This window comes from Balaenoptera physalus (genome assembly GCF_965194825.1).
Source record: "Balaenoptera physalus genome assembly, chromosome: 20".
Classification (NCBI taxonomy): Eukaryota; Metazoa; Chordata; class Mammalia; order Artiodactyla; family Balaenopteridae; genus Balaenoptera; species Balaenoptera physalus.
The window spans coordinates 44,043,019-44,070,372 of record NC_138901.1 but is presented as its reverse complement, the minus strand read 5'-3'; the positions used below and the strand labels follow the sequence as shown (position 1 = coordinate 44,070,372).

Sequence of the window (27,354 nt, the reverse complement as noted above, 5' to 3'; positions counted from 1 at the left end):
TTCTTTTTTTTTTAAACATCTTTATTGGAGTATAATTGCTTTACAATGGTATGAATCTTCTTGAAGATGAAGCATTTTTGCCAAAACATTAGAGTACAACAATAACTGTCTACAAATGACAAAAGACTTAAAAGGCACAGTTAAACACCTGACCACAATGTAATCAATAAAGAAACTTGGTTACAGGAATTATGACTGATTATAACCTTAACCCTTGAAAACCTTAATCTCTGGCAAAAACCAAGAAGCAAGTATTTGTGCACTTCCTGACTGGAAAACTTAATGCTTGAGTCTTCCTCTCCTAAGCAGGCAAAGGTAGATTAACTTAGAGTCGCCCAGCAATTAATATTTTATCCTATTTGAAATGACCCATGAATTCTCTTCTTTCAACTTTATTTTCAAGTTACCAAAATCTAGAGAGACTACTTTAAATAGACATTCCCAAAACATAATTATTTCTATAGAGTTTACCTAAAAGCTATTTTTTCTCCTTTACTCTTAGAGATCACATAAGATTAAAGTTCCAGAGAGCCCAGGTAGATCATTTATATCTCAAAGGCACAAGAGAAATACCAATTCCTTCTAGAAAGATAGCTTAGCTCATTTGATACAATATGCTCATTTGATTCAATAGCAGAGCCGTTGGAGGCCATTATTCTCCAGATCTCTTGGGAGCCCCCATTCAGCAAGGACAGCCACCTCAGGATCACCCCTGCAACTTTCGGGCCCCACACGCTGGTGGACGGCCCCTGCAACTTTCCATTCCCCATCCTGTATTTTCCGACATCCTGGCGCTCATGGGAGTTTCCTCGGTCTCCTGGCTGGCTCCACCAATTATGGGCTGCTCCCCGCAGGCCTACAATGCCTGTGCTTGTCCAGCTTCAAGACTGAAGAAAGAGCCCAGGGTCAGCAACAGACACATCAATGGTTTAATGGATGTGGGAGCTTACACGTCTGAAGCAAGGTCCTGGAGCAACACCCCACCCTGTGCGGTGGACGGCGGCAGGACATGGTGGCAGTCTTCGCTCCAGAATTAGACTTCTAAAGAATTACTTTCACAGACATTGCAACTCAAGTCCAGGGATCTTACAAAACCAATTTATTAGAAACAACATTTACAAGGATAACTGTTTGGTGCAGAGTTGTATCTGATTTAATGTAGTCAGAAAGAAAGAACATTTTTTTTCCTTATTTTGCTGATATATTTTATTTTGCTGAAGTTAGAAGAGCCTACGGTTTCAAGGCAAGAGGCTGGAATTCCATGAGTAAACACAGATAGGAGAAAGACAGGCAGAAAAATTCACAACTTGTAATATGGAGGAAATCAGTAGACTAGGATTACTAATATGTGGAATATTATGTAATGTTTAAATTTCCATTAGTTATACAAATATTTTATTGTTATTTTTTAGATTAGAAACATTTTTTAAATGTTTTGTATAAACAGAAAAATAAGTCATTGTATTAGCATTATTAAGTGATAACAATGATGTGTTTTAGTTCAAAGAATAATTCTGTGACTATATTAGTCTGCTCAGGCTGCAATAACAGAATACCACAGACAGGGTGGCTTAAGCAACAGAAATATATTTCACATAGTTCTAGATGCTGGGAAGTCCAAAATCATGGTGTTAGTAGGATTAATTTCATTCTGAGGCTTCTTCTCTTGGCTTGGAGGTGGCCGCCATCTCTCTCTGTGCTCACATGACCTTTTGTTTATGTGTGCACAGAGAGAGGGACAGAGAGAGCTCTTGGGTGTCTCTTCTCATAAGGACTCTAATCCTATGAGATCAAGGCCCCATCCTATGACTTCATTTAGCTGTAACTACTTCCTTACAAATCTACAAAAACAGCCACACTAAACGTTAGGGCTTCAACCTATGAATTTCGGGGGGACACAAACATTCAGTCCATAACTGTAGCCCACCAAAATATAAAAGTAAAGTGGAAAAATACAGTTCAAGAATGTACTTGACTTAAAATTTAGGTGGATATGTTATAGAACAATACGTAGAGCTGAGTTGAGAAGTTGATCTGTAAAGACTGTATCTTTCCTAGCTCTGTTTACTTAATGGCCTATGTGTATCTTTAGAACCAGATTTTGGTTCCTAATGCTATCTCTCACTGAAAGCCAGAGAAAACGGCTTTATTTTTGTTTTCTAATGGCCTATAATTTCTCAGTAAAGTGACAATTAATGCTTACTATCACAATTAAAGCTTGATCTGGGTTATTCTGAGGGCAAAAAAAAAAAAATGGAGATTACAGTTTTAAAGGATTAAATAATTGTATCAGTGCTCTCTGTTCTGTCAAAATTGTTAAGGCCCACTTGGTCACAGTTTGAATTATCTTGGGAATCACCCAAGTCCTGGATCAATATAGCAAAGAGAAATGTCAAGAATTCAGGAACCAAAAATTCTGCTTCTGGTATGGCCAAGGTAGTTTCTACTAGGCCACCCTTCTGCAGATAAATATAAACCCTGGACAAATTTTAAAAAACAAAAAATTGCACTGTGGAGGTCCAGACTTAGAAGAAAGAATGGCCACAGGACGAGTGTATTGTTTTTATGGTTTTTAACCGCAGGGTGGGTCATAGTCTGTGCTGTGCAGGGTGGTTAAAGCTCCTTCAGAAAACCACTATCATTCTGGCTGGAAGAATCGGGGACAGAGTTTGGGACAATAGCTGCTGAAAGGGGGTAGGGGAGGAATCCCTGAAAGGAGACAGCCAGAGAGGGAAAGTTCCAAATTCTGTGTGTCAGCTCTGCCCAAATCTCTAGCTGACCTATGAACAGAAAAGAAAAGTTTATCCCAATACCAAGCAGATTGTCACCTATGGACATTTACATAGTAATCGCTTCATCTTGTTTTGGTTTGGAATTCTTCCTAAACATCACGGAGCCACAGAATATGTAGCTGTTGATTTGCTCTGGATGCCAGACAGACAAGAATGTTGTGTAAGAGAGCTGGCTCAACTGTCTCTGGATGGATCCCAAACACAATGTTCCTTTCCAGGCCAGAGAATCTTCGGACACTGTCCAACACAATGTGATCACCTGACATGTCACTTGCATCGGTGAAGCGCACTACCTTTATCTTCCTCATCACTCTCAAGAGCTCCTGCTTGTAACACTCCACATCTTTTGTGGTGCTAACAAGCACAGCGACATCCCTGGGAGAATAGCCCCTTTCAAAGAGAAGCTTGCAAGTGTCTGCCACATGTGTCACTATATTATTCAGAGTCAAGTTGTCCTTAATATTTAAGGTTCCCTGAACACCCTGAGCCCAATCAGCTTCAAGAAGCATCTGCAGAGACCCAGGGGGGATGTTAGGTGGAGGATTTGTTCTGACCTCCTGCAATACACGTTGTAAGTATTTGGCTATTTGATATGCGTTGCGGACCACTCTGGTGAGCTCTTCCCTTGGATACTGGGCTGAGAGAGCAGGGAGGCCGCTGCACTCCACGTGGTTGGTCTGAAAGTAGTCTAGAAAGATCCAGAGAATTCCTGGGCAATCCTTGTCTCTCTGAGTGATGGTTTTCGCCTTGCCATACCAGTCCCCATCTTCACTGCGGAAATTCTGAGCTTCATCGATGATGATGTGTTGAATCTTTTGAAAGTCATCTTTCATGAAGGTTTTCCGGGTCACTGCATGGCAGATTTTTTTGTCACTGTAAAAATTAAAAAGACACATTCAGGTTTTCTCTGAGTCAATAAAGGAGGAAAATTATCATACTCCTATGAACACGATACTGTTGTTACAATCATTTTACCATCTTACTCTCAAGGAACAAGGCGATTCACGGATTTCCCTGGTGGCGCAGTGGTTAAGAATCCACCTGCCAATACAGGGGACATGGGTTCGATCACTGGTCCAGGAAGATCCCACATGCCACGGAGCAACTAAGCCCGTGCGCCACAACTACTAAGCCTGCGTGCTGCAACTACTGAAGCCTGGGCACCCTAGAGCCCGAGCGCTGCAACAAGAGAAGCCACAGCAAGGAGAAGCCCGAGCACCTCAACGAAGAGTAGCCCCCACTGGCCGCAACTAGAGAAAGCCTGTGTGCAGCAATGAAGACCCAGTGCAGCCAAAAATAAATTAATTGAAAAAAAAATTAAAAATAATTATAATTTTAAAAAGGAACAAGGTGATTCGGAGGGAATTTAGACTGCACCTCATTTGCTGACAGTAAGATCCAACTGCTTGGGACTTCCCTGGCTGTCCAGTGGTTAGGACTGGGTGCTTTCTATGCCGTGGCCCTGGGTTCAATCCCCATAAGCCGTGGGGCGCGGCCAAAAAAAAACAGAAGATCCAACTGCTTACCTGATAAATTTCCTCAGAGGCTGGTTCTCACAAATGTAGAGAATTTCATTTGCCTCACAGTGAAACATATTCCTGATCTTCTCCATGATCTTCATGGCGATGATTGTCTTCCCTGAGCCAGGTAAGCCATGGATAAACAACTCTTTGTTCTTGCGGAGGTTTTTTGAGAAGATCTCATACTGCTTGGCTGTGAGCAGATTCAAAACCTCACAGCCAAGCTGGTCACTCAAGAAAGATCTGAAGCCAAGCAAGACAATCACGAGGGACTGCAGCAACGCTTCCATTTGCTGAGTGTTTGCAAAGTAATAGGACCTAGGGTAATCAATCGGGGATGCCGCACCCTCTGAGGACTCTGCATTGCTCTCAGGACGCAGGTGGAGGACCTTGGAAATGACACACAGATTTCCAGAGTAGCCCCCCATGTTCACCAGCTTCTGCTTCAGAGTGAAGGCGGTGCTGGTGCAATAGGACTGCTCATCTGCATCCTGCTCCCTGAGAATGGTGTAGAGAATGGGGGGACTGTCCCATGCTATCAGCAGAGCATCACAGATGACTGCTTGCTTCTCTTCCAAGTTCAGGTCCACAGCCCAGCTTCTAGAAAGGATTAAAATTCCCTGGGAGAATGAATGTATTTGCCTATTTATTAATTCCTCCAAACCTTCATTCTGTGAAGACAGCTCCTTCCAGAGGGATTCGGGAATATATTTCAGATGTCCTGGTAGCACTAGATATGGAAACAATTATAAATTTAGTGGCAAAAATCACACTTATTTTAATGATTAATTGTAATTAATCAAAATTACTATACTTATACTTAATTATAATTAATTTTATTAATTATGATGTTACTTATTTTTGTATACATTCTTTTGCCAATATTATTATATTACAGTGAAGGAAAAGAAGCCTTGAAAAGTCTGGCACACTTCATCTAAGCCTATGTGCTTATTACGTTTATGACCTTGGAAAATTCCTTAACCTCTCTAAGACTCTGTTCCCTCATCTGTAAAACAAACAAAAATCCACATTTACAAAAATAGCACATCTCTTACGGTGAGGAATAAATGAAATAGCATAAAGGTATCTGCTCGTTGTAGCTGCTTGAGAAATGTTAGTTCTCTTTCCCTTCCTACTCTTAAAGCACCTGAATCTCAAAATGTCCCTTAACAGTCCCCACTGATGGAGGTAGGAAGAGCCCTCCCAGGAAGAAGGTGCTCATTAAATATCTGTGGAGAAGATGGAGCTATGAAAACTTTACTAGGAGGGACCTCTGTGCAGCCCTCCACTGGGAGATCCTAAGATTAGACCCTGAGATAACTCTCCTGAAGCATCACTCACTTACACATCTATGTAATAATGCATCTATCACAAGAGTCTAGCCTTTGTCATGAAGGAGCAAGGAACAATGTTGTGACATGAGAATAAACTTGCACTGTAGGGTTTTAAACTTATGTCAATGATCATTTGTTCCAAAGGGAGGGAAAAAATGAAGAGATTGTTGTCATCCTGTTGTGGTGGTGTCAGATCACACACCAGAATCTGGATCTGTAGGGTTAATTTCCAGTGAAATTACCCATATTTCATTGGTAGTTGTTTATTGTTCCTTGTGGTGGTGTTCTCACACTTGTACCAGGTGTTTGCACAACTTGATTTTGCCTGCAACCTGGATGATGGTGAGTAGGAGATGGACTCTATTATGAGACACATTCAGATTTTGGAGATGTTAAAAGGCTGGGGAAACATGCATCTTGGGATGGATGGAATAGGGTAATATAAGGATATGTTTAAAATGCAGCTTTAGAAACCCAAGGAAGTATAAAACAAAAAAGTATAAAATAAGAAGACACATCATTTATACCAGGGAGTTTGCACACATCTATGGTTCTCACAATTCTGCAAGGCAGATATACTTACTGTTCTCTTTTTCATATGAGTAAATGGGAACTCAAACCGGTCAAGTGCCTTGCCTATGGTCACACCACTGGGAAATGGCAGAGCCAGCGTCTGGACCCAGTGCTGTCTCAGACACCAGACCCTCTGTTGTCTCTACTGTGGCCTTGCAAGCCACACAGACTACCCCTGCCTGCTAAACGGACAATGTCACTAAAGCATTTGATGTTCATAGCAAATATGTTTTGCCTCATCGTCAAATAGGTCTTATTTTTCTTTAATTATATAATGCGACATGCTTCCTAAGGAAATTATGTGAAGACAAGAAGTGTCCCTTTCATTTCTTTGATATTCCACATGGCACTTAACCAATTATAGGGGCCAGACTAGGTGTCAATAAATGTCCACCACTCCACGTGCACCAGAGTAGTTACCACTCTCCATGTGACTTGGGGCCTCTGTGCCTTTGTGTAGGTGTGCCCTGAGACTTGAATGCCCTCTTCTACTTTTGTCACCTGATAGATTCCTCTCATTTCTTCTAGAACTCCCATGTCTGTTCTCTCCTCAGAGTTCCCACAGAACTTTGTATCCATACTAGGCACTAATCTCTTCATGGATCTAGGGAAATCTTTTTTTGTGTGTGTGTATGTGGTTTTTAAAAAAATATTTTATATTGGAGTATAGTTGATTAATAATGTGGTGTTAGTTTCAGGTGTACGGCAAAGTGATTCAGTTATACATATACATGTATCTATTCTTTTTCGAAATCTTTTCCCATTTAGATTACAGCATATTGAGCAGAGTTCCCTGTGCTATACAGTAGGTGATCTAGGGAAATCTTTAAAAACAGAGCACTGAAGTGTCCAGACTGATGGTTTTCCAACTACAGGAAATCAGGTGAGGACTCCTAACAGTTTAGGACATCGGGATGAAGGTCGCTGGGGGTTGGTTGGATCTGATCTACTACTCTAACCCCTGACTTTCTCTAGAACCCATCACTCCAGGTATAGACAAAATTTCTTTTTCAGACAGTCATTGCAGTTTTTTCAAAAGAAAGATTTACAGTGTTTAATCTGAAGCTAAACTATTGTCAATCAATAGTAATAATTAATGTAATGAGGACATCCCTATTTTTAGTATTTGGAGTCCAGTTGCAAAACCAAAACCGAACTGATTAGTTACCACTGTGAGAGCTCAGAATCTAATGATAGCGGTCTCTGAAAATGAAAATTTGCTTCAAAAAATGGTTTTAATTAGGCAATACAGTCCCATAGTCCAAATACCAAAACATTCCTCTTTCTATTCACTCCATTTCCTCCCTTCCCAAGCCCATCCTACTCCTCTAACACAGACCCTTTTTTTTTTTCAGTTTCTCAGCTAGTCTTCCAAAACTTCTTTGTGCAAATACAAGCAAATATTTCCCCCTTTCTTACACAATAGGTAGCAAACTGTCCAGATCTTTCCATATCAGTACATAAAGAACTTGCTTATTTTTTCCCACAGTTGTCTAACAGGCCATCTTATGGATGTGACATATGTCCCTGTTGATGGGTTCTTGAGTGTTTCCCCCCAACCTTTTGCTATTATGAGAATATTACAATGAGTAACCTTGTATATTTTGTATGCATGCAGGTATATATAAAGAATAAAGTCCCAGCAGTGGGATTACTGGGTAAAAGGGTAAATGCATTTGTAATTCTGATAGATATTACCAAGTTGTCCTCCAATGGAGTTGTACCAATATGCACTCCTGCCAGTAATGTACGAGAAGGCTTGTTTCCCCATAGCACAGCATATAAAAGATGTCAGATTTTTTTATTTTTCACAATCCAATAGATAAAAATGATAGCTTGTTTTAATTTGCAAGTCTCTTATTTTGATTAATATTAAGCATATTTTCAAATGTTTGAAAGCCATTTGAATTTTATTTGCTCTGAACTGATTTTGTTGATTTTTCTTTTTAATTAATTTTTAATTGTTTCTATTTTTGGCTGTGTTGGGTCTTCGTTACTGTGCGCGGGCTTTCTCTAGTTGTGGCGAGCGGGGGCTACTCTTCATGGTGGTGCGCGGGCTTCTCATTGCGATGGATTCTCTTGTTGCAGAGCATGGGCTCTAGGCGAGCGGGCTTCAGTAGTTGTGGCACGTGATCTCAGTAGCGCACAGGCTTAGTTGCTCCGCGGCATGTGGCACCTTCCCCGGCCAGGGATCGAACCCCTGTCCCCTGCATTGGCAGGCGGATTCTTAACCATTGCACCACCAGGGAAGCCCCGTTGATTTTTCTTTTAAGTTGTCCTTTATCCTTATCAACTTTTGGAAGCTGTTTATATTGATATATTAGAGACATTGGCCCTTTGTTTGTAATATGAGTTGCAAATATTTTTCCTAGCTGGTCAATGGACCTTTGGTTTTCTACTTAGTTGCTTTAGCCATGCACAATGCTTATCTTTTAATGTAATCATATATATCAGTCTACTTTCACGGCTTGTGGATTTTGAATCTTGACTTTTCTAATCCTCATGCCAAAAGTATAAAGGCGTTTACAAATGTCTTCTTCTAGAACACTTATGGCTTTAATTTTTTTTAAATTCTTGATCGATTTAGAGCTTATGTTGGTATGTCATAAAGCGTGAATCCATCTTTTTTAAAATAAATTGCCACCCAGTTTTCCCAGTATCTCTTTATTGAAACATCTTTTCTTCTCCACTTGAGAGGCCAATTCCATCACGAACTAAATTCTGATGTGTTTGCAACTATTCCTGGACCTTCTATCCTGTACCCTTGATCTAATTATATGCCAATAGAACTCTATTTTTATTTGAGGCTTTATAATGATTTAATATCTGGATAGCCCTTCTTTTTGCTCTTCTTTTTCAGGTTTTTATTTCCTGGCTCTTCTTGCTTGTTTATTTTTCCACTGGAACTTTAGGATAAGACTGTTTAGATTAAGTTAATCTCTTGGGTTTTTTTTATTGATATCTCATTAAGTTTATAAAATAACTTAGAGAAAACTGACAGCTTTCTTCCTTTCAAGAACATGACATGTGTTTCCATTTTATCCTTCTTCTGTGTCCTTCAATATTGTTTAAAAATTTTTCTCAGATCAGTTTATCTTAGATATTTTAAATTTTTGTTGCTATAGAAAATTGGGTATTTTCTTTGATTTGTTTGTTACAGCAGGATAATGAATTTTGCATATTAATTTTGACATATGCTTCATATAATTCTATTAATAAAATTATTTATATTCAATCTGAATTCTTTTATTGTTTATAGTGTTTTTCATTAGGCTCTCTTGAATATAGTCCTATCTTCTTCAATTTTTATCCCTCTAATTTCTTTCTCTTATCTAATTGCATTGGCTAATTAATATTGCACAAAAGTTGTAGCAGTGCGATGATGGTTTTGTTCCCAAATTTAATAGAATGCCTCTAATATCTCCCAATTAACATAATGGTCTTTCGGGGATATTGATAGATATAGATATATAGGTATAAGTATAATGTTAAAGAAGTATCTAGGGCTTCCTTGGTGGCACAGTGGTTAAGAATCCGCCTGCCAATGCAGGGCACATGAGTTCAAGCCCTGGTCCGGGAAGATCCCACATGCCGTGGAGCAACTAAGCCCATGCTTAGTTGCCACAACTACTGAGCCCGTGTGCCACAACTACTGAAGCCCACACACCTAGCGCCCTTGCTCCGCAACAAGAGAAACCACCGCCATGAGAACCCTGCGCACCGCAATGAAGAGTAGCCCCCGCTCGCCACAACTACAGAAAGCCTGTGCGCAGCAACAAAGACCCAACGCAGCCAAAAAGAAATAAATAAAATAAATTTATTAAAAAAATAAAATTTAATTTAAAAACTAAATCTTTAGGAGGTGGGCCTAAATGTAAGACCGGACACTATAAAACTCTTAGAGGAAAACATTGGAAGAACACTCTTTGACATAAATCACAGCAAGATCTTTTTTGATCCACCTCCTAGAGTAATGGAAATAAAAACAAAAATAAACAAATGGGACCTAATGAAACTTCAAAGCTTTTGCACAGCAAAGGAAACCATAAACAAGACGAAAAGACAACCCTCAGAATGGGAGAAAATATTTGCAAATGAATCAACGGACAAAGGATTAATCTCCAAAATATAAAAATAGCTCATGCAGCTCAATATTAAAGAAACAAACAACCCAATCCAAAAATGGGCAGAAGAGCTAAATAGACATTTCTCCAAAGAAGACATACAGATGGCCAAGAAGCACATGAAAAGATGCTCAACATCACTAATTATTAGAGAAATGCAAATGAAAACTACAATGAGGTATCACCTCACACCAGTTAGAATGGAAATCATCAGAAAATCTACAAACAACAAATGCTGGAGAGGGTGTGGAGAAAAGGGAACCCTCTTGCACTGTTGGTGGGAATGTAAATTGATACAGCCACTATGGAGAACAGTATGGAGGTTCCTTAAAAAACTAAAAATAGAATTACCATATGACCCAGCAATCCCACTACTGGGCATATACCCAGAGAAAACCATAATTCAAAAAGACACATGCACCCCGATGTTCACTGCAGCACTATTTACAATAGCCAGGTCATGGAAGCAACCTAAATGCCCATCGACAGACGAATGGATAAAGAAGTTGTGGTACATATATACAATAGAATATTACTCAGCCATAAAAAGGAATGAAATTGAGTCATTTGTTGAGATGTGAATGGATCTAGAGACTGTCATACAGAGTGAAGTAAGTCAGAAAGAGAAAAACGAATATTGTATATTAACGCATGTATGTGGAACCTAGAAAAATGGTACAGATGAACCGGTTTGCAGGGCAGAAGTTGAGACACAGATGTAGAGAACAAACGTATGGACACCAAGGGGGGAAAGCTGTGGGGGGGTGGGGATGGTGGTGTGCTGAATTGGGCGATTGGGATTGACATGTATACACTGATGTGTATAAAATTGATGACTAATAAGAACCTGCTGTATAAAAAAATAAAATTAAATTAAAAATTAAAAAAAACAAAAAACAAAAAACTAGTACTAAACTTTCTTTGGGTTATTTGTATGGAAATATGTTAATATAAATGTTTCAGACATTACATGAAATTCCTAAAAATCTTATATGTTCTGTTATAATGTTATAAGTCATAATTCTAGTTATTACTTTAAAATGTGTATCTCAGAAATAACTAAATTTCCTTGTCAATTGCATTATTATGAACTTTCATCAAATCATTAACCATGGTCATTTTAAAGTCTTTTGTCATTTACAGACAGTTCTGGGTGTACTCTGATGCTTTTGCAAAAATGTTCCTATAAAAGGGTTTCATCTTCAAGGAATTCATGGAAAAAACTCTGACAAGTACAGGTTTCTGGTAACTGACTATACTGCTGAACTGAATGAATAAGCATTTTCATGATGAATTCATAAAAGTACTAACAAAAGATCAAGATAAAAAAAATTAATTACATGGGACTGAGTGAACTGATGAGGATGATTATAATTTTTGTGACTTTGAATAAAAAAAATGTTAAAAAAAATAATTTAAAACATCTTTAAAGTATGGGTTCGTATTTTATGGAGTCTTTTAAAAATCAAAATCTATATTAATGTTTTTCAAAACTTTTTCAGTATATTAGAAGACAATCATAAAATTTTTCTGCATAAATGTATAGAAATGATGGATTATAGTAATAACTCTCTTAATGTTCATCCATCCTTTCATTCTTAGAGTTCTCTCTTTGCGTCTTCATTCACAAGTAAGATTAGTCTGAATTTTTCTTTTTTATGCTATCTCTGTCAAGTTTTGCAATTACTGTTACTCCCATTTTAAAAATAACCTGGGAATTTTCATTCTTTTTCTATGGCTCTGGAAAAGTTTAAATAGTGTTGGAAGTGTCTATTCCTCAAATGTTTGGTACAATTCCTGGAAAATTAATTTTTTTATACCAGAATAATAGGTTATCACTCTATGAGGATAAAGCCCAGTATTTTGTTTTTAGATATAATTTATTCCATGATAATAAGCTCTACTAAAACAGAGTTTACTGAGTTTAGAGAATAATTACCAATGTTTACGTTTACTCTTGGATCTAATACTGTTTATTGTGGACAGTTTTTAAAATATAAATTTGATATGCAAGCGAATGCAAAGACCTCAGTTAGGTAAGGTGAAAAATAAAATCTTAAATTGAACAGTCATTATTTATTAACTTATGGTCCTCAATAGACATTTACACATATATAGGACGTTTATGCATCAGATTCTAGTGCCAGATAAGCCACTGATTTACTTCATAGAGTTGATCAAGTGGTTCTTCCTCTCCAGAAGTGTAGAAAGAGGACAACAATGGACTCATAGCTAAAGCCTGTCATGGTGGGAGCGAGGGATGAGAGCAGAGGACAGGCACTGTCCTTGGTTCCGAAACGTGATTTCGCGCTTTTACACGACTCTTTCTCCTAAGCCCAAAACATGTTCATGGATGTTGTAATTGATCTTCATTTTATTTGTTTTATGTTCCATCTTGATATAAAATTTTATTCTTGTTTCGTATAAAACTTTATTCTTGTTTCATATTCTTGTTTCGTATTTTTCCTGCACTCCTCTGGAAAATTCGGCAGAGGAGGGCAATTGTTTGCTCCTAGTGCAATGTATGCCTCTTGTTCAACTAGATAAAGAGTTTCCAATATGGATGAGTGTCAGAATCCTGTGAGTAGCTTGAGAAAATACACATTATAAGGTGCTATCTTCAGGTATTCTAATTTATGATGTCTGGAGTGGGGAAGCAGGTATCTGTACTTTTTAAAGTAACCAGAAATAGTGATGATCAGTCCTATTTGAGAACTACAAGACCGAAAGGTCTTTAAGGGCAGCAATGTTCCTCGATTCTGTATGTGGTATTGCCTCAGCTAATGAGGTCAGTGAGGGTTCATTTCTAAACTACTTATCATCAATATGCTTGTAGCATTACCACCTTGCACACATAGGTTTTGCAGAGCGTACTTTCAGGACCTTAAGTAACAAACATAACAGTTTATCTCCCCTTATCCTAACATAGAAACTGGCTGGTGTCAAGTAGGCAAACCATAGTTACTACCTGGAAATAAAAGTCGCTGGAGATCCTTCTTATGTTCCAGGCCTTTCTTGGAGTACACTGGTCTGCTAAGAGGAGGCCCGCTAGACAGACTCAGCTGAGATTCAAAGTCTTTGCACAACCATGTAGAATCTTAACAAAGAAGGGAAATTCATGTTATTCTGACATGTTAGTTCATCTCTTTACCACTGAAAAAGACCTTATGAGTGGGTGTATTATATGACTGTCTAGGTATGACTTGAGACATAATGGCAAGATAACACCCCATTCACCCTGTATGGACAAGTGCCTTCATTGCATATGAAAGTTGCCAAATCCATCATAAAAGAGATGTTATTTGGAAGTTTGAATGTGTTTCCCATTCAATATGTCTCCACCCTCTGTTTCTGGATATCGTTTTGTTTGAATTTCTTTTATAGTACATAGCACATTCTTTTAGTACACCTATCTATGCATATATCTGTGGTGTAAATATTCCCACCATGGACAATTTTAAGCTACCAATATGATGTCACTAAATGCAGAGTTGGGAAGACATGCACCGTAACACACCATTTTATAGTATTTCCATCATACAGATACAGTAGATGTAAATAACCTCACGCGTATAGATAATCTTAAAATGTAGTAAATCATTAGGTTATGTATTTATTAAATTTGTTTTAAATACAATTTATTGAACTGTAAATTTATAAAACTTAATTTTTAGCAATGACTGTTTAACAACTGGCTCAAAACATTCCTGAAAAGTTAACAAATGGCTCTCGAGCCAGTAAGAGCCAGTTCCAATACACCACTGCAAGGCAATCATCCCCAGACAATTTTCTTTTCATCTGATGTGGGAAATTGCCTTTTATAAGATACTTCATTTGGGCTTCTCATCACCCAACACAATTTTCTCATGTATGGAAAGTAGGATACTTGAAGATTCAAAAAACACAGAATTTAGTGTGTGTGAGAAGTTCAAAGTCATAGGAAACAGAGGGAAACCTGTTTAATATACAGGTTCCAAAGAGGTAGAAAGGACAGGGAGGGAGTTTTCTCCATCTTACCTGGATCTGTGTCCATCACCATGCCTACCCATTCCTGAGTTGCCAGTTTGCAAATATCCTTGTCCTTCACCATCCAGGAACAGGGAGCTTCTGAGAAAAGTGCACCACAGAATGGCTTCACTCCGATCACACAAGCATAGCCATATAGCTCTCCCTCAGCTAACACATCCAAGATTTTGACTGTGAAATCTATCTGGCATTGAGACTGGCAAAAATGGACACAAGGTAATTTGTATATTGTATTTTCTATTTTCTTTTTCAAAGAATCACGGTCAACCTTTTCTTTAGCACATCCCAGAACTTTCTTACTCCCATCATCCACTCCAATACAAAGATAGCCTCCTTCAGTGTTTGCAAATGCAGGGATGTACCTTGGAATTATGTTTTTCACATATTCTTGAATGTTTTTTGTAGAGAACTGCTTAAACTCCATGAATTGAGACTCGGGAAAAGGCACGATTTCACCGTATTCAAGCTGGTCTTTTTGGAAAACTTGGTAAGTAGGATTCGAGTTACGGAGGTCTTGATGTATAACCTTGACAACTTTACCAAAAGGTTTTTTCCCCAAAGGTTCTTTCCCCAAGATTTTTGCATTTATTTTCTTGGTTTTCAGGAACCTGAATGCCTCTCTTGAATCCATGGGAAGCACAGAAGTGCCAGATCTACGGCATAACGATGAACTCAGGCTGCAAATGCGGGGCGTAAAGGAACTGTCTTCAGGGAAAGTGTCACTGCTCCAAGACTTAACAAAAATGTAATAACACCTCCCTTGTTGCTTAGTCTTGAAGAAAGCCTGCAAATTTGAAGACAGAATAAGTGTTCTCAAAGACTCTTCTAAATCCAGTCCCATCTCCACAGGATGCTCATCGTTGTTTGCCATTTCCAGCTGAATCACTCCTCCTCCTGAGTTTAATAAAGCACATGCAGCTTTTAAAACTTTTGCCTTCTCTTGCTCTCTCTGAATTTTCTGCAGCTTCTTTCTGTTTCTTTCACCAAGAGTTACTTTTCCTACATTGATGACCAAGTCTGGGTAAGATGATTCTACCACCAAAGATGAATGATGTTCCTCCATGTTCATTCTGCAATTGAAACCATTAAAATACATATCTCATGTTGATGAAGAAGTAGATTGCATAGTACACAAAAGTGCATTTTTAAATATATTTTAAAATATTTATTGAGTTCTTGCTAAGTGCTGGGGGCTGGAAATTAAGTGGTAAATAAAAAATGAGCATAGCCCTGACTCTCAGAGCTTACAGTCTGGACAGAAACATTGAATAGAGTAATTGCAGTAATGTGTGATACATACCCTGAAAGGAAGCACCAAACAGCAACAATCAACCGAATATGAACAGGGAAGCATTCCTGGAGGAAAGGGCATTTAAACTAAGATCTGAATTAGCCATGTGAAGGAATCTGAGGTTAGGAGGAGTTATTGCATTACAATCAGAGTGAAAAGTATGTAGGAAGGCCTGAAATCATCAAAGGGAATAGTGGATTGGAGTGGTAGAGAGATGTTCAGTCTGGCCAGACCTTAATAGTGACAGAGGACCTACACTGTTGGTGGGAATGTGAATTGGTGCAGCCACTATGGAGAACAGTATGGAGGTTCTTCAAAAAACTAAAAATAGAGTTGCCATATGATCCTGCAATCCCACTCCTGGGCATATATCTGGAGAAAACTATAATTTGAAAATATACGTGCACCCCAATGTTCATTGCAGCACTATTTACAATAGCCGAGATACGGAATCAACCTAAATGTCCATCGACAGATGAATGGGTAAAGAAGATGTGGTACACATATTCAATGGAGTACTACTCAGCCATAAAACAGAATGAAATAATGCCATTTGCAGCAACATGGGTGGACCTAGAGATTATCATACTAAGTGAGGTAAGTCAGACAGAGAAGGACAAATACTGTATGATATCACTTATATGTGGAATCTAAAATATGACACAAATGAACTTACCTACAAAACAGAAACCAACTCACAGACATAGAGAACAGAATTGTGGTTGCCGGGGAGGGGCTGGGGGGATGGATTGGGAGTTTGGGATTAGTAGATGCAAACTATTATGTATGTAATGGGTAAACAACAAGGTCCTACTGTATAGCACAGGGAACTATATTCAATATCCTGTGATAAACCATAATGGAAAAGAACATGAAAAAGAATGTATATATATATATATATATATATGTATAACTGAATCACTTTGCTGTACAGTAGAAATTAACACAACATTGTAAATCAACTATACTTCAATAAAATAAATGTTTAAAAAAAGTTTACACTGAGCTAAAAAAAAAAAAAGAGTGACAGAAGATGGGAGATGGGAAGTGGTGAAAGAGGAGACTTGAAAGTTAGAAAAGGGCTGCTGCTTACAACAGTGGAAAGCCAAAGAAGGATTTTAAGGAAGGGAGTGACATGAACACATAGACATTTTATTATTTTATTTATTTATTTATTTGGCTGCCTTGGGTCTTTAGTTGTGGCATGCAGGATCTTTTGCTGTGGCATGGGCTCTTTGTTGTGGCACATGGGCCTCTCTCTAGTTGTGGCACGCAGGTTTTCTCTCTCTGGTCACGGCGCACGTGGTCCAGAGTGTGTGGTCTCTGTAGTTTTTGGCACGTGGGCTCTCTCACTGAGGCACGCAAGCTCAGTAACGGCACGCGGGCTCAGTTGCCCAGCAGCATGTGGGATCTTAGTTCCCTGACCAGGGATCGAACCCGCGTCACCTGCATTGGAAGGCAGATTCTCTACCACTGGACCACCAGGGAAGTCCCTAGACATTTTAAAAGACACATTAATGATGAAGAACAGATCCATGGTTGCCAAGGGTTATGGGGACGGAAGGGTGTGACTACAAAGGGATAACACAAAGGAGTTTGTTGGGGTGATGAAACTGTTCTGTTTCCTGATTGTGGTTGTAATTATATGAATCCATTCATGTGTTAAAACTCATAGAGCTGCACACCAAAAAAGTTAATTTTTTTGCATGATAAATTATTAAGGGGGGGGGCACATTATTAATTACAGGTGGAGAACTAGTTAGAGAGGAGCAAACCAGTAGGGAGGGTTTTGCAGTAATCCGGGTGAGAGATGAAGGTAGCCTGGGCCACAGTAGGGGCCATGGGAATGAAGAGATGTGAGTATATCTGAGAGACATTTAGAAAATAAAATTAACATGACTCTGTATTGAACAAATAGAGATCAGGAGAAAGGATTAAAATTTAGTAAGTGGGTTTTGGCTTGGGCAACTGGGTGGTTAGTGGTACCACTTATTGGCAAAAGATCAATGATTATTGAAGGTGGGTGATTGATAAATGGAGATTCACTCTCCTATTCTCTCCTTCTATTTTTGTGCATATTTGAAAAGTTTCCATAATAAGAAGTTTTAAAATTGACTTCATCTATTAACTGGGTGGTGGACATATTGGTGTTCATTATATTGCTCTCTATATTTTTCTGTAAGTTTGAAATTATTCATGACATAAAAAAGAAAACTTTTGCCTCCAAAAAATTTTTAAAGGTGAGTAGGGCATATGAATTTAGATTATTAGTAAGAAAATGGTTGAACTTTTGGATTATGCATTCTTAGGTGGATAGGGTGGAAAACAAAGATGGCCAGGGCAGAAGGTGGATCTGAGAAATGGGGAAAAAGAAGGATCAGTGGAAAAAAATACTTGTATTTGGGAGTGATTGAGCAAATCAATAAAACTCAACAGTACCATAGTGAGGAGAGGGCTCTTAAAACTCTTAGCGTTGTGTTGCAACCTACAGTCATTTTTCTCTCTTGCTTGATTATATACTGAAGCATGCCATCGAAGCATTTCATTTATTAACTTTTTAGCACAGGAAACATTCAATGAGCATTCACCATGGGCACACTAACTGCTGTGAGAGACACAAAGAATCTGACTGCTGGAGATGTACGGGGTTTAGGGTGCATCAGATTACCATGATATGGCTTAAACAATATGCGGAGAAAAATCCATAGCCCTAATCCCTATATTGGTAAGAGAGAAAAATTTAAACAGAGTGACTTGCATCAACATTGAAAGAACTTAGAAAAAGAACCAGATCGCAGAGGAACACAAAAGAACAGGAATAATAGATGGAAGGGCAGAAGGAAGTTGGAAAATTAAAAAGCAATTATTTGATTAATTAACAAGATTGAGAGTTTTGTTTTTGTTTGTTTTGCTTTTTGCTTATTTGGTTTTTGTTTTTAGACAAGCCACTAGCATCTTTATTATTTATTTATTTATTTTAAATTTTATTGGAGTATAGTTGATTAACAATGTTGTGTTAGTTTCAGGTGTACAGCAAAGTGATTCAGTTATACATATACATATATTCACTCTTTTTCAGATTCTTTTCCCATATAGTTTATTACAGAATACTGAGCAGAGTTCCCTGTGCTATACAGTAGGTCCTGGTTGATTATCTATTTTATATATAGTAGTGTATGTATGTTAATCCCAAGGTCCTAGCATTTTTATTATTTAAAAAGAACTCTGCACAAACAAAAGGGTTAGATAGGGGAAACTCTTCAGGACCTAGGGCTTGATAAATAGCTCTTAGAGGATACCCAAAGCACAATCTGTAAAAGAAAAACAATCATTAAACTGGACTTCATCAAAAATTTAAAACTTTTGCCTTGTGAAACCTCCTGTTAAGGAAATGAAAAGACAAGCTACAGACTGGGAGAATATATTTGCAAATCACATACCTGACAAATATCCCAAATCTAGAATATATAAAGAACTCTAAAATTCAGCAAACTAGGAATAGAGGGAAACTTCCTCAACTTGATAAAGAACATTTATTTAAAAGATCTATAGCTAACATCACACTTAACGGTGAGAAACTAGATACTTTCCCACTAAGATCAGGAACAAGGCAAGCATATCCCCTCTCACCACTCTTATTCAACATAGTACTGGAAGTCCTAGTTAATGCATTAAGACAAGAAAAGGAAATAAGAGGTTTACAGACTGGGAAGGGAAAAGTACAGCTGTCTGCAGTCACAGATGACATGATTATCCCTGTAGACAATTCCAAAGAATCAACCAAAAAAAACCACAGAAAAACCAAAAAAACCCTTGGAATTAATTAGCAATTATAGCAAGGTTGCAGAATACATGATTAGTATATGAAAGTCAATTGCTTTTTTATATACCAGCAATGAACAACTGGAATTTGAAATTTAAAACATAATGTCACTTACATTAGAACAACAACAACAAAAGAAATGACATACTTACGTATAAATCTAATAAGACATATACAAGTTCTATATGAGGAAAATGACAAAACTCTATTGAAGGAAATCAAAGGAGAGCTAAAGAAATGAAGAGATAGTCCATGTGAATGGATAAGAAGATTCAATATTGTCAAGAAATCAGTTCTTCCCAATTTGATCAATAGACTCAGTGCAATTCAAATCAAAATCCCAGCAATTATTTTGTGACTATCAACAAACTGATTCTAAGGTTTACATGGAAAGGCAAAAGACCCAGAATAGCCAACACAATATTGAAAGAACAAAATCAGAAGACTGACAAAACCAACTTCAAGACTTACTATAAAGTTGTAGTGATAAAGACAGTGTGATGTTGATGAAACAGATCAGTGGAACAGATAAGAGAGTCCAGAAATAGACTCACACAAATATATTCAACTGATCTTTGACAAAGGGGAAAAGGCAATTCAATGGATAAAGGAGAGTCCTGTCAACAAATGGTGCAGAAAAAAATGGACATCTACATGCAGAACTATGAATCTAGATACAGACCTATACCTTTGACAAAAATTAACTCAAATGGATAACAGACCCAAATGTAAAATGCAAACCCATAAAACTTCTAGAAGATGACATAGGAGGCAATCTAGGTGACCTTAGGTTTGGTAATTAGTGACTTTTTAGATACAACTCCAAAAGCATGATTCATGAAAAGAACTGATACGTTGGACTTCATTAAAATTATAAACTTCTGCTCTGCAAAAGACATTGAAGAAAATGATAAGGTATGTCACAGGCTGGGAGAAAATTTCTTTAAAACATATATCTAATAAAGGATTGGTATCCAAAATATACAAAGAACTCTTAAAACTCAACAATAAAACACACAACCCAATTTTTTAAATGGGTAAAATATCTGAACAGACACCTCACCAAAGAAGATATACAGATGGGAGAGTCCCCTGGTCGTCCAGTGGTTAGGAATCCTCGCTTTCACTGCTATGGGCCTGGGTTCGATCCCTGGTTGGGGAACTAAGATCCTGCAAGCCATACTCGCGGCCAGAAAAAAAAAAAGAAGATACACAGATGGCAAAGGAGTATGTGAAAAGATGTCCACATCATATGTCACTGGGGAATTGCAAATTAAAACAACAATGAGCTACCACAGCATACCTATTAAAATGGCTAAAATCCAAAACACAACACCAAAAGTTGATGAGGATGTGGAGCAACAGGAACTCTCATTCATTGCTGGTGGGAATGAAAAATGGTACAGTCACTTTGGAAGACAGTTTAGTTGCTTCTTACAAAATTAAACATATTGTTACCATATGATCTGGCAATTGTGTTCCTTGGTATTTACCCAAGAGTTGAATATCTATGTCCACAAAAACCTGCACATGAATGTTTATAGTAGCTTTGCTCACGACTACCAAAATTCGGAAGCAACCGAGATGTTTTTCAACAGGTGAATAGGTAAACAATGTGTGCAAGGAGACAAGAACAGTCATTTTAGCACTGTTTGTAACACCAAGTTTTGGAAATAGCCTAACTGTCCATCAATAATGAAATAAGGAAATGAATCGTGGTAATGTTTACTGAAAGGAATATTGTGAGCCACTTGAAGAGAATAAACGAAAACACACACACAATGACATAGGTATCAGAAACAAAATGTAGAGTTAAAAAACCAAGTTGCAGAAATATACATATAAAAGTAAACAATTTAAATAAGCTAAAAATGCACACAGCAATATTACATATTATTCCTGGATGTGTGTGTGTGTAAAACAGTGTGTTAAAAATAGTGTAAAAGATATACAGTAAACTCAGAATGTTGGTTGCTTCTGAGAAAAGGAGAGAAAAATGAAACTGGAAATAGAAGGCAAAGAGACCCTCAAATTTATCTATAATATTTTAGTTATTGAATTTTTTAAAAGCTTAAAGTAACTATGGCAAGATGCCAGCAGTTGTCAATTTGAGGTAATGAAGTAACAAAAATTGGGGATAACAAAAGAAGAGTTTTTTAGATTTGTTCTTTGTGCTTATTTAAGTTTATTATTATTGCTATTATTAAACACACACACACACACACACAGACCCAAACTGGGTTTAGCCCAGAATACAAGATTAGACAATACAAGAAAAACCATTAATTAATAAAAAAGTCACAGGAACATTAATAGAAAGTCAAAATTATCTCAATAACTACAAACATTTGTTTGGTAATATATATTTACAAAGTATTCTAGAGAAGCATTATTTAAGATGAGTAGCAAGAAGGTATAGAGAAGCACTATTTAAGAAGAGTAGCAGGGAGGTATTTTAATCTTAGTTTTAAGGCAACATCACACACACATACACACACACACACACCCCTGAGTCTTTAATCTTGGAGTCTTTTTTCTTCACGAAATTCTTGGATTTTTATTTATTTATTTTTTACTTGGCGTATAGTTGTTTCACAATGTTGTGTTAGTTTCTACCGTAAAGCGAAGTGAATCAGCCATATGTATACATACATCCCGTCTTTTTTGGATTTCCTTTTCATTTAGGTCTCCACAGAGCACTATGTAGAGTTCCCTGTGCTATACAGCAGGTTCTCATTAGTTATCTATTTTATACATATTAGTGTATAATCTTAGAGTCTTAAGGTAACATCTCACACACACACAGAGTCCCGCTCTCCCGCGCTCAAGTCGCACACACGAGACCTTCTCTCCCGCGCTCACTGCTCGCACTTCCGCACTCCTGCCCTTCGGCTCTGCGCCTGCGCCCTGCACCTCCTCCAGCTGGCGCTTTGGTTTCATTTTTCCCGCTTCCCGGCCCCCAACCCGGCGGGTTTCTTGAGCACGCAGGGTGGGAAATAATAGTCTAAGAAGGGAAGCAGAGCCTCTGCGTGTGAGCCCAAGGGGAAGAATGGAATGGGGAAGTGTTATGAGCCCCCTGGGCTGAGAAAATTGCAATCCACAAACATTCAAAGAATCAGACCCTGGACAGAGAAGACCCACAACCTCAGACCTGGCTCTGTCTGCCCCAGGCATTATGCTATCTTGTATTTCAAAGATGAAGACTCAAACCAGAGAAGTTATGACCTGCTCAGGATTAGATGACCTCCTCTGCCTTATTTCTTTTCCCCACATCAATGCTGTTAAGTATAGTCTCTAGTAGTTTGTCCTCATTTAATTTGGGTCTAAAAAATCATCTTACATCTATGGCTGCAGTAATAAAAGCATATTTATGTTGTAAAAATGAGTATGGCAATTGATGTCTAGAAAATACCCAGAATATCTGTAGGTGTTGCCTGTGTCTAGTAAAATACGTATCTATTATCACAGATGATTTTTTTCCTATTATAGAGTGGTAAATATTTCTCAACCATCCACTTGCTGAATTATTCATAATTTTACATTCATTTGTGCCCTATCTCCAAAAAGATTAGAAAAAGCAACTTGTTAAAGTTGGGAAGTTGCTGTACAGTATAAACTAATACACTATTGTAAAGCAACTATACTCCAATAAAAATTTTTTAAAAAAAAGTTTATTCACAATAGCCAAGATGTGGAAACAACCTAACTGTCCATGAGTAGATAAAGAAAATGTGGTGTGTATATATGATGGAATATTACTCAACCATAAAAGGAAGGAAATATTGCCGTTTGTGACAACATGGATGGACCTTGAGGGTATTATGCTAAGTGAAATAAGTCAGACAGAAAGACAAATGCTGTATGATCTTACTTATATGTGGAATCTTAAAAAATGACAATAAACTGAACTCATAGAACAGATCGGTGGTTGCCAGAAGTGAGGGGAGGGAGGGTGAAATGTGTTAAGGTGGTCAAAAGGTACAAACTTCCAGTTATAAATAAGTCCTGGGATATAATGCACAGCATGGTGACTACAGTTAAGAATACTTTACTGTATATTTGAAAGTTGCTGAAAGAGTATATCTTAAAAGTTCTCATCATAAGAAAAAAATGTACCTATGTGTGGTCACAGATGTTAACTAAACTTTTTGTAGTAATCACTTTGCAATATATACATATATCAATCATTGTGCTGTATACCTTAAAGTAATACAGTGTTACATGTCAGTTATATCTCAGTAATAATAATAAAAAGACTTAGAGAACTTTCTATTAAAAAATAAATAAATAAAAAATAAAGTTGGGCAAGTTACTTTCCAGTGCTTTAATAAATGTTGGTAAACAAAATAACAATGAATTTTTGACACACTTGCAAAAAATAACCTGGAAAATCCAACTAGGTCAGAGCTTCCGGGTCAATATATTTTAAATTTTTTTTCTGAAAATGAAAGTGTATACATTATGAAAAACAAGAAAACCCTTTCCGTAGAGATCAACCAATTGGGTACCTGACAAAAAATCCTGACAGTCACCCCTTCCCGCCAAGACCCTAGCTCCTCCTTGTCTCATCTGAAAGTTTGTTACCAGATAGTTCGTTGATCAGTCTACCTTATAACTCTCTACAGCACTGTCTCAGACCTCTGTCAGGTTGTCTGGCTGGAATCCTGCATCCCTGGCCTCAGCTAGAAGGTGAGTCCCATCTAAGGGCCAGTTCTCCTGTCTATTTCACTTAAGAAAAATGTGGGCACAACAGGTCCACCTCAGCCTCTCTTGCCTAAAGTAGATATATCTGGAAGGGTCTCTAGCCGCAGGGTGGATTTTTATTTTAGGGTTCTGTGGTCGTTTTTTCAGCCCATCTTTTCTGTTGAACAGGCATGGCTCAGGTCTCTCCAGGTAGTCTCTGCCTACCTTGGGAATTAGAAGATTCCTTAGGGTCTGGGTGCTGAAGAGAAAACACCTGAGTCCTGACCTGTTCCGGTGTCCGCAGCTTAACAAAAAGCAAGCCCAGGAGAAATTTTTATTTCCTTAAGAAAGGAAACGAGAATTTTCCCGCCTTTTTAAATTTTTGGTTTCCTGAAACCAAAGGTAAACGTGCTCCTGTCTTTCAGGTTTCAGTTTCTCAGAAAACTAATTAGAAGGCACTTGCCTCTTAGTGGCTGCCTTTCCAGCCTCAAGTGGGAGGTGGGGGAAGCTGAATATTGCCTGTCTATCAATAGAAATTTGTCCTTTTAATAAGTAGGTGAAAAGCAAGTTAGTTCTGGCTTGAAACTTTAAACTTCTTGGAGAACAATGCTACGGAAAAACCTGTTTGGATACACGTCAAACTATTATTAAGGATTTCACCCTGGGGAGTGGAATATGAAAGGAAGATGGAAAGGGGAGGAGGAATTGTTATTTTGTACAATATGCCTGTATTACTCGAGAAATGTTTAATGCAATAAGGAAAAGAAAGCAGTGCTAGAGTCAGATAGGTAATTAAGCAGTGCATCTCGTTGACTTTCTTAATTTTTCTGGTAGCCTCTATAAGCCCAACAGTTGCAGTTGAATCCTGTTGAAACTACTGCTGGGTTTCCTGTTATTGATTTGACTGCTAATACTGTTAGTATTGTTTTGATTAAGTTTCTTCTACTTACTACTTTGATCTGCAGCTTCCCTCTACAGCCTACACAAATCACAGTGCCCTGGAGCTCTTTTTTGGTTTCTTTTGGGTAGCCATCCTTATAGATTGCAAAAATTGTTACAGTATGGACTTAGCAATCATTTTTAATATTGAGAAAAGGTGTCGTGCACCAAAGGGAATTGACTGGCCCTTCTGGTTCTTATTATGATTGCGAGACACCCTTCAGCAATAACCATCAGGAACCTTTGAAAAAAATAAAGGGTTATTACTTACAGGATCTGGAAATAACGCAGCAGACCTGGGGCCACAGCACGGTTGCCGGTACAGAGAAAAAGAGAACATGCTGGCCTGGGGTTTCGCTTTCTCTGGGGTGGAGGATGGGAGGTTAGAGTTTGGCGGACTCCCTATTGGTGAACTTGAAACATAAGGGCGGGAGTTTAAAACACAGGAAGAAATAAAAAAAACAAAAACCGAAAAACAGCGACCCACGGCGCTCCAGTGGTTGGGACTCAGTGTTTTCACTGCCAAGGGCTTGGGTTCAATCCCTGGTCAGGAACTAAGATCCCACAAGCTGTGCGACCAAAAAAGACAAAACACAAAAAAAGTCCAGCAACGCAAATGGTCAGTTATGAAATCAACCAAGCTCTCAAAAACAAAAGAGCCGCCTCGTTGCTGGGAGGTGGCTGGCAATGTGTTTAATCAAGATAGCCATCTTTGAAATGAGTTAAGGAAAGAAAAAAAGTCAACTATCAGGTTCTACACTACAGCCAAATAATTCGTTCCCAATCCTGGCTGCTCATCAGAGCCTTTCAGCACACTTTTTAAAAATGCAGATTCTAAAATTTTTTTTAAATAAAAATAAACACAATTTTTTTAAAAGAGAGAAAAAAACAAACAAAAAAAGGAGATTCTCAGGCTTCTCCCCAGACACGATGCAGCAAACAATGAATCTGTATTTTTAAGATTCCCAGGTGAGGGGCTTCCCTAGTGGCGCAGTGGTTGAGAATCTGCCTGCCAATGCAGGGGACCGGGGTTCGAGCCCTGGTCCGGGAAGATCCCACATGCTGCGGAGCAACTGGGCCCGTGAGCCACAACTACTAAGCCTGCGCGTCTGGAGTCTGTGCTCCACAACAACAGAGGCCGCGATAGTGAGAGGCCCGTGCCCCCGCTTGCCACAACTAGAGAAAGCCCTCGCACAGAAACGAAGACCCAACACAGCCAAAAATAAAAATTAATTAATTAATTAATTAAAAAAAAGAATGAGTAGAGGCTTCTTACTTAAACTCTACCATGCTGTAAAAAAAAAAAAAAAGATTCCGAGGTGATTCTATGGTCAGCCAGATTCAAACTACTGGACTCCCATATTTCCTGTCTCCCATTGTTAAAATCTCTCAGCTCACTATTCATGGTGAATTGTCCTAGAAATTACTAGTATTACAGACTGCCACACAAATCCAGTTTGTACCAAATCTGGTTCTAATACGGCGAGCATTATCACTTCATGACGTTGCCTACGTGCGGCAAACAAAGCAGGTAATTATCTGATTGCAAAAAAGCAATACATCCCACGAATTACCCCAGAGACACAGCATTTTTAAAAAAAATTATACTTGAGACGTGTCCAGTGAGAAAAACTCAGCAGGGTCCAGGGGATGTCTTTTTTTTTTTTTTTAATAATTAACAATTGGATTTATTGCCATTTCCTCACATTTTTCTCTTATCTCTCTACAAGGTATCTTGGTTTATATCAGAAATGAAAATCAAAGAAGTACATATTATATTATAAATAGTACATTATTAATAGTGTACATTTTTTAATATCTGAAACATTTATATTAACATATTTCCATACATATTTCCATACAAATACAAATATAAGATTTTTAGAAATTTCATGTAATGTCTGAAACATTTATATTAACATATTTCCATACAAATAACCCAATGAAAGTTTAGTATTAGTTGTTTTGTTTGTTTGTTTTTTTATACTGCAGGTTCTTATTAGGCATCAATTTTATACACATCAGTGTATACATGTCAATCCCAATCGCCCAGTTCAGCACATCACCATCCCCACCCCACCGCAGTTTTCCCCCCTTGGTGTCCATATGTCCATTCTCTACATCTGTGTCTCAACTTCTGCCCTGCAAACCGGCTCATCTGTACCATTTTTCTAGGTTCCTTGTCTCGTTCCTGATCTTAGAGGAAATGCTTTCAGTTTTTCACCATTGAGAATGATGTTTGCTGT

At 38.0% G+C, this 27,354-nt stretch overlaps 1 protein-coding gene and 1 long non-coding RNA gene across 6 annotated transcripts in view; one reads left to right on the top strand and one right to left on the bottom strand.

Moving 5' to 3' along the window:
* Positions 1-26,871, bottom strand: SLFN11 (schlafen family member 11). 2 transcript variants are annotated; one of them, XM_082439983.1, is made up of 5 exons: positions 25,380-26,871; positions 14,364-15,442; positions 13,315-13,443; positions 4,319-5,042; positions 1-3,665 (listed from the first exon to the last, which is right to left on the bottom strand). In XM_082439983.1, the coding sequence occupies exons 2-5, from the start codon at positions 15,439-15,441 to the stop codon at positions 2,882-2,884; spliced, it is 2,715 nt and encodes a 904-aa protein (XP_082296109.1). In that variant the 5' UTR covers position 15,442; positions 25,380-26,871; the 3' UTR covers positions 1-2,881. The 2 variants fall into 2 exon arrangements, with proteins under 2 accessions (XP_082296109.1, XP_082296108.1); XM_082439982.1 differs by lacking the exon at positions 25,380-26,871 and adding an exon at positions 15,673-20,756.
* The window catches only part of LOC309649784, a 30,647-nt gene continuing 26,566 nt past the window's right edge, over positions 23,274-27,354 (top strand). For all 4 annotated transcript variants that reach the window (XR_014257284.1, XR_014257285.1, XR_014257286.1 and 1 more), the window contains exon 1: positions 23,274-24,175. This is a non-coding gene — a long non-coding RNA (uncharacterized lncRNA). The remainder of the gene's footprint in view (positions 24,176-27,354) is intronic.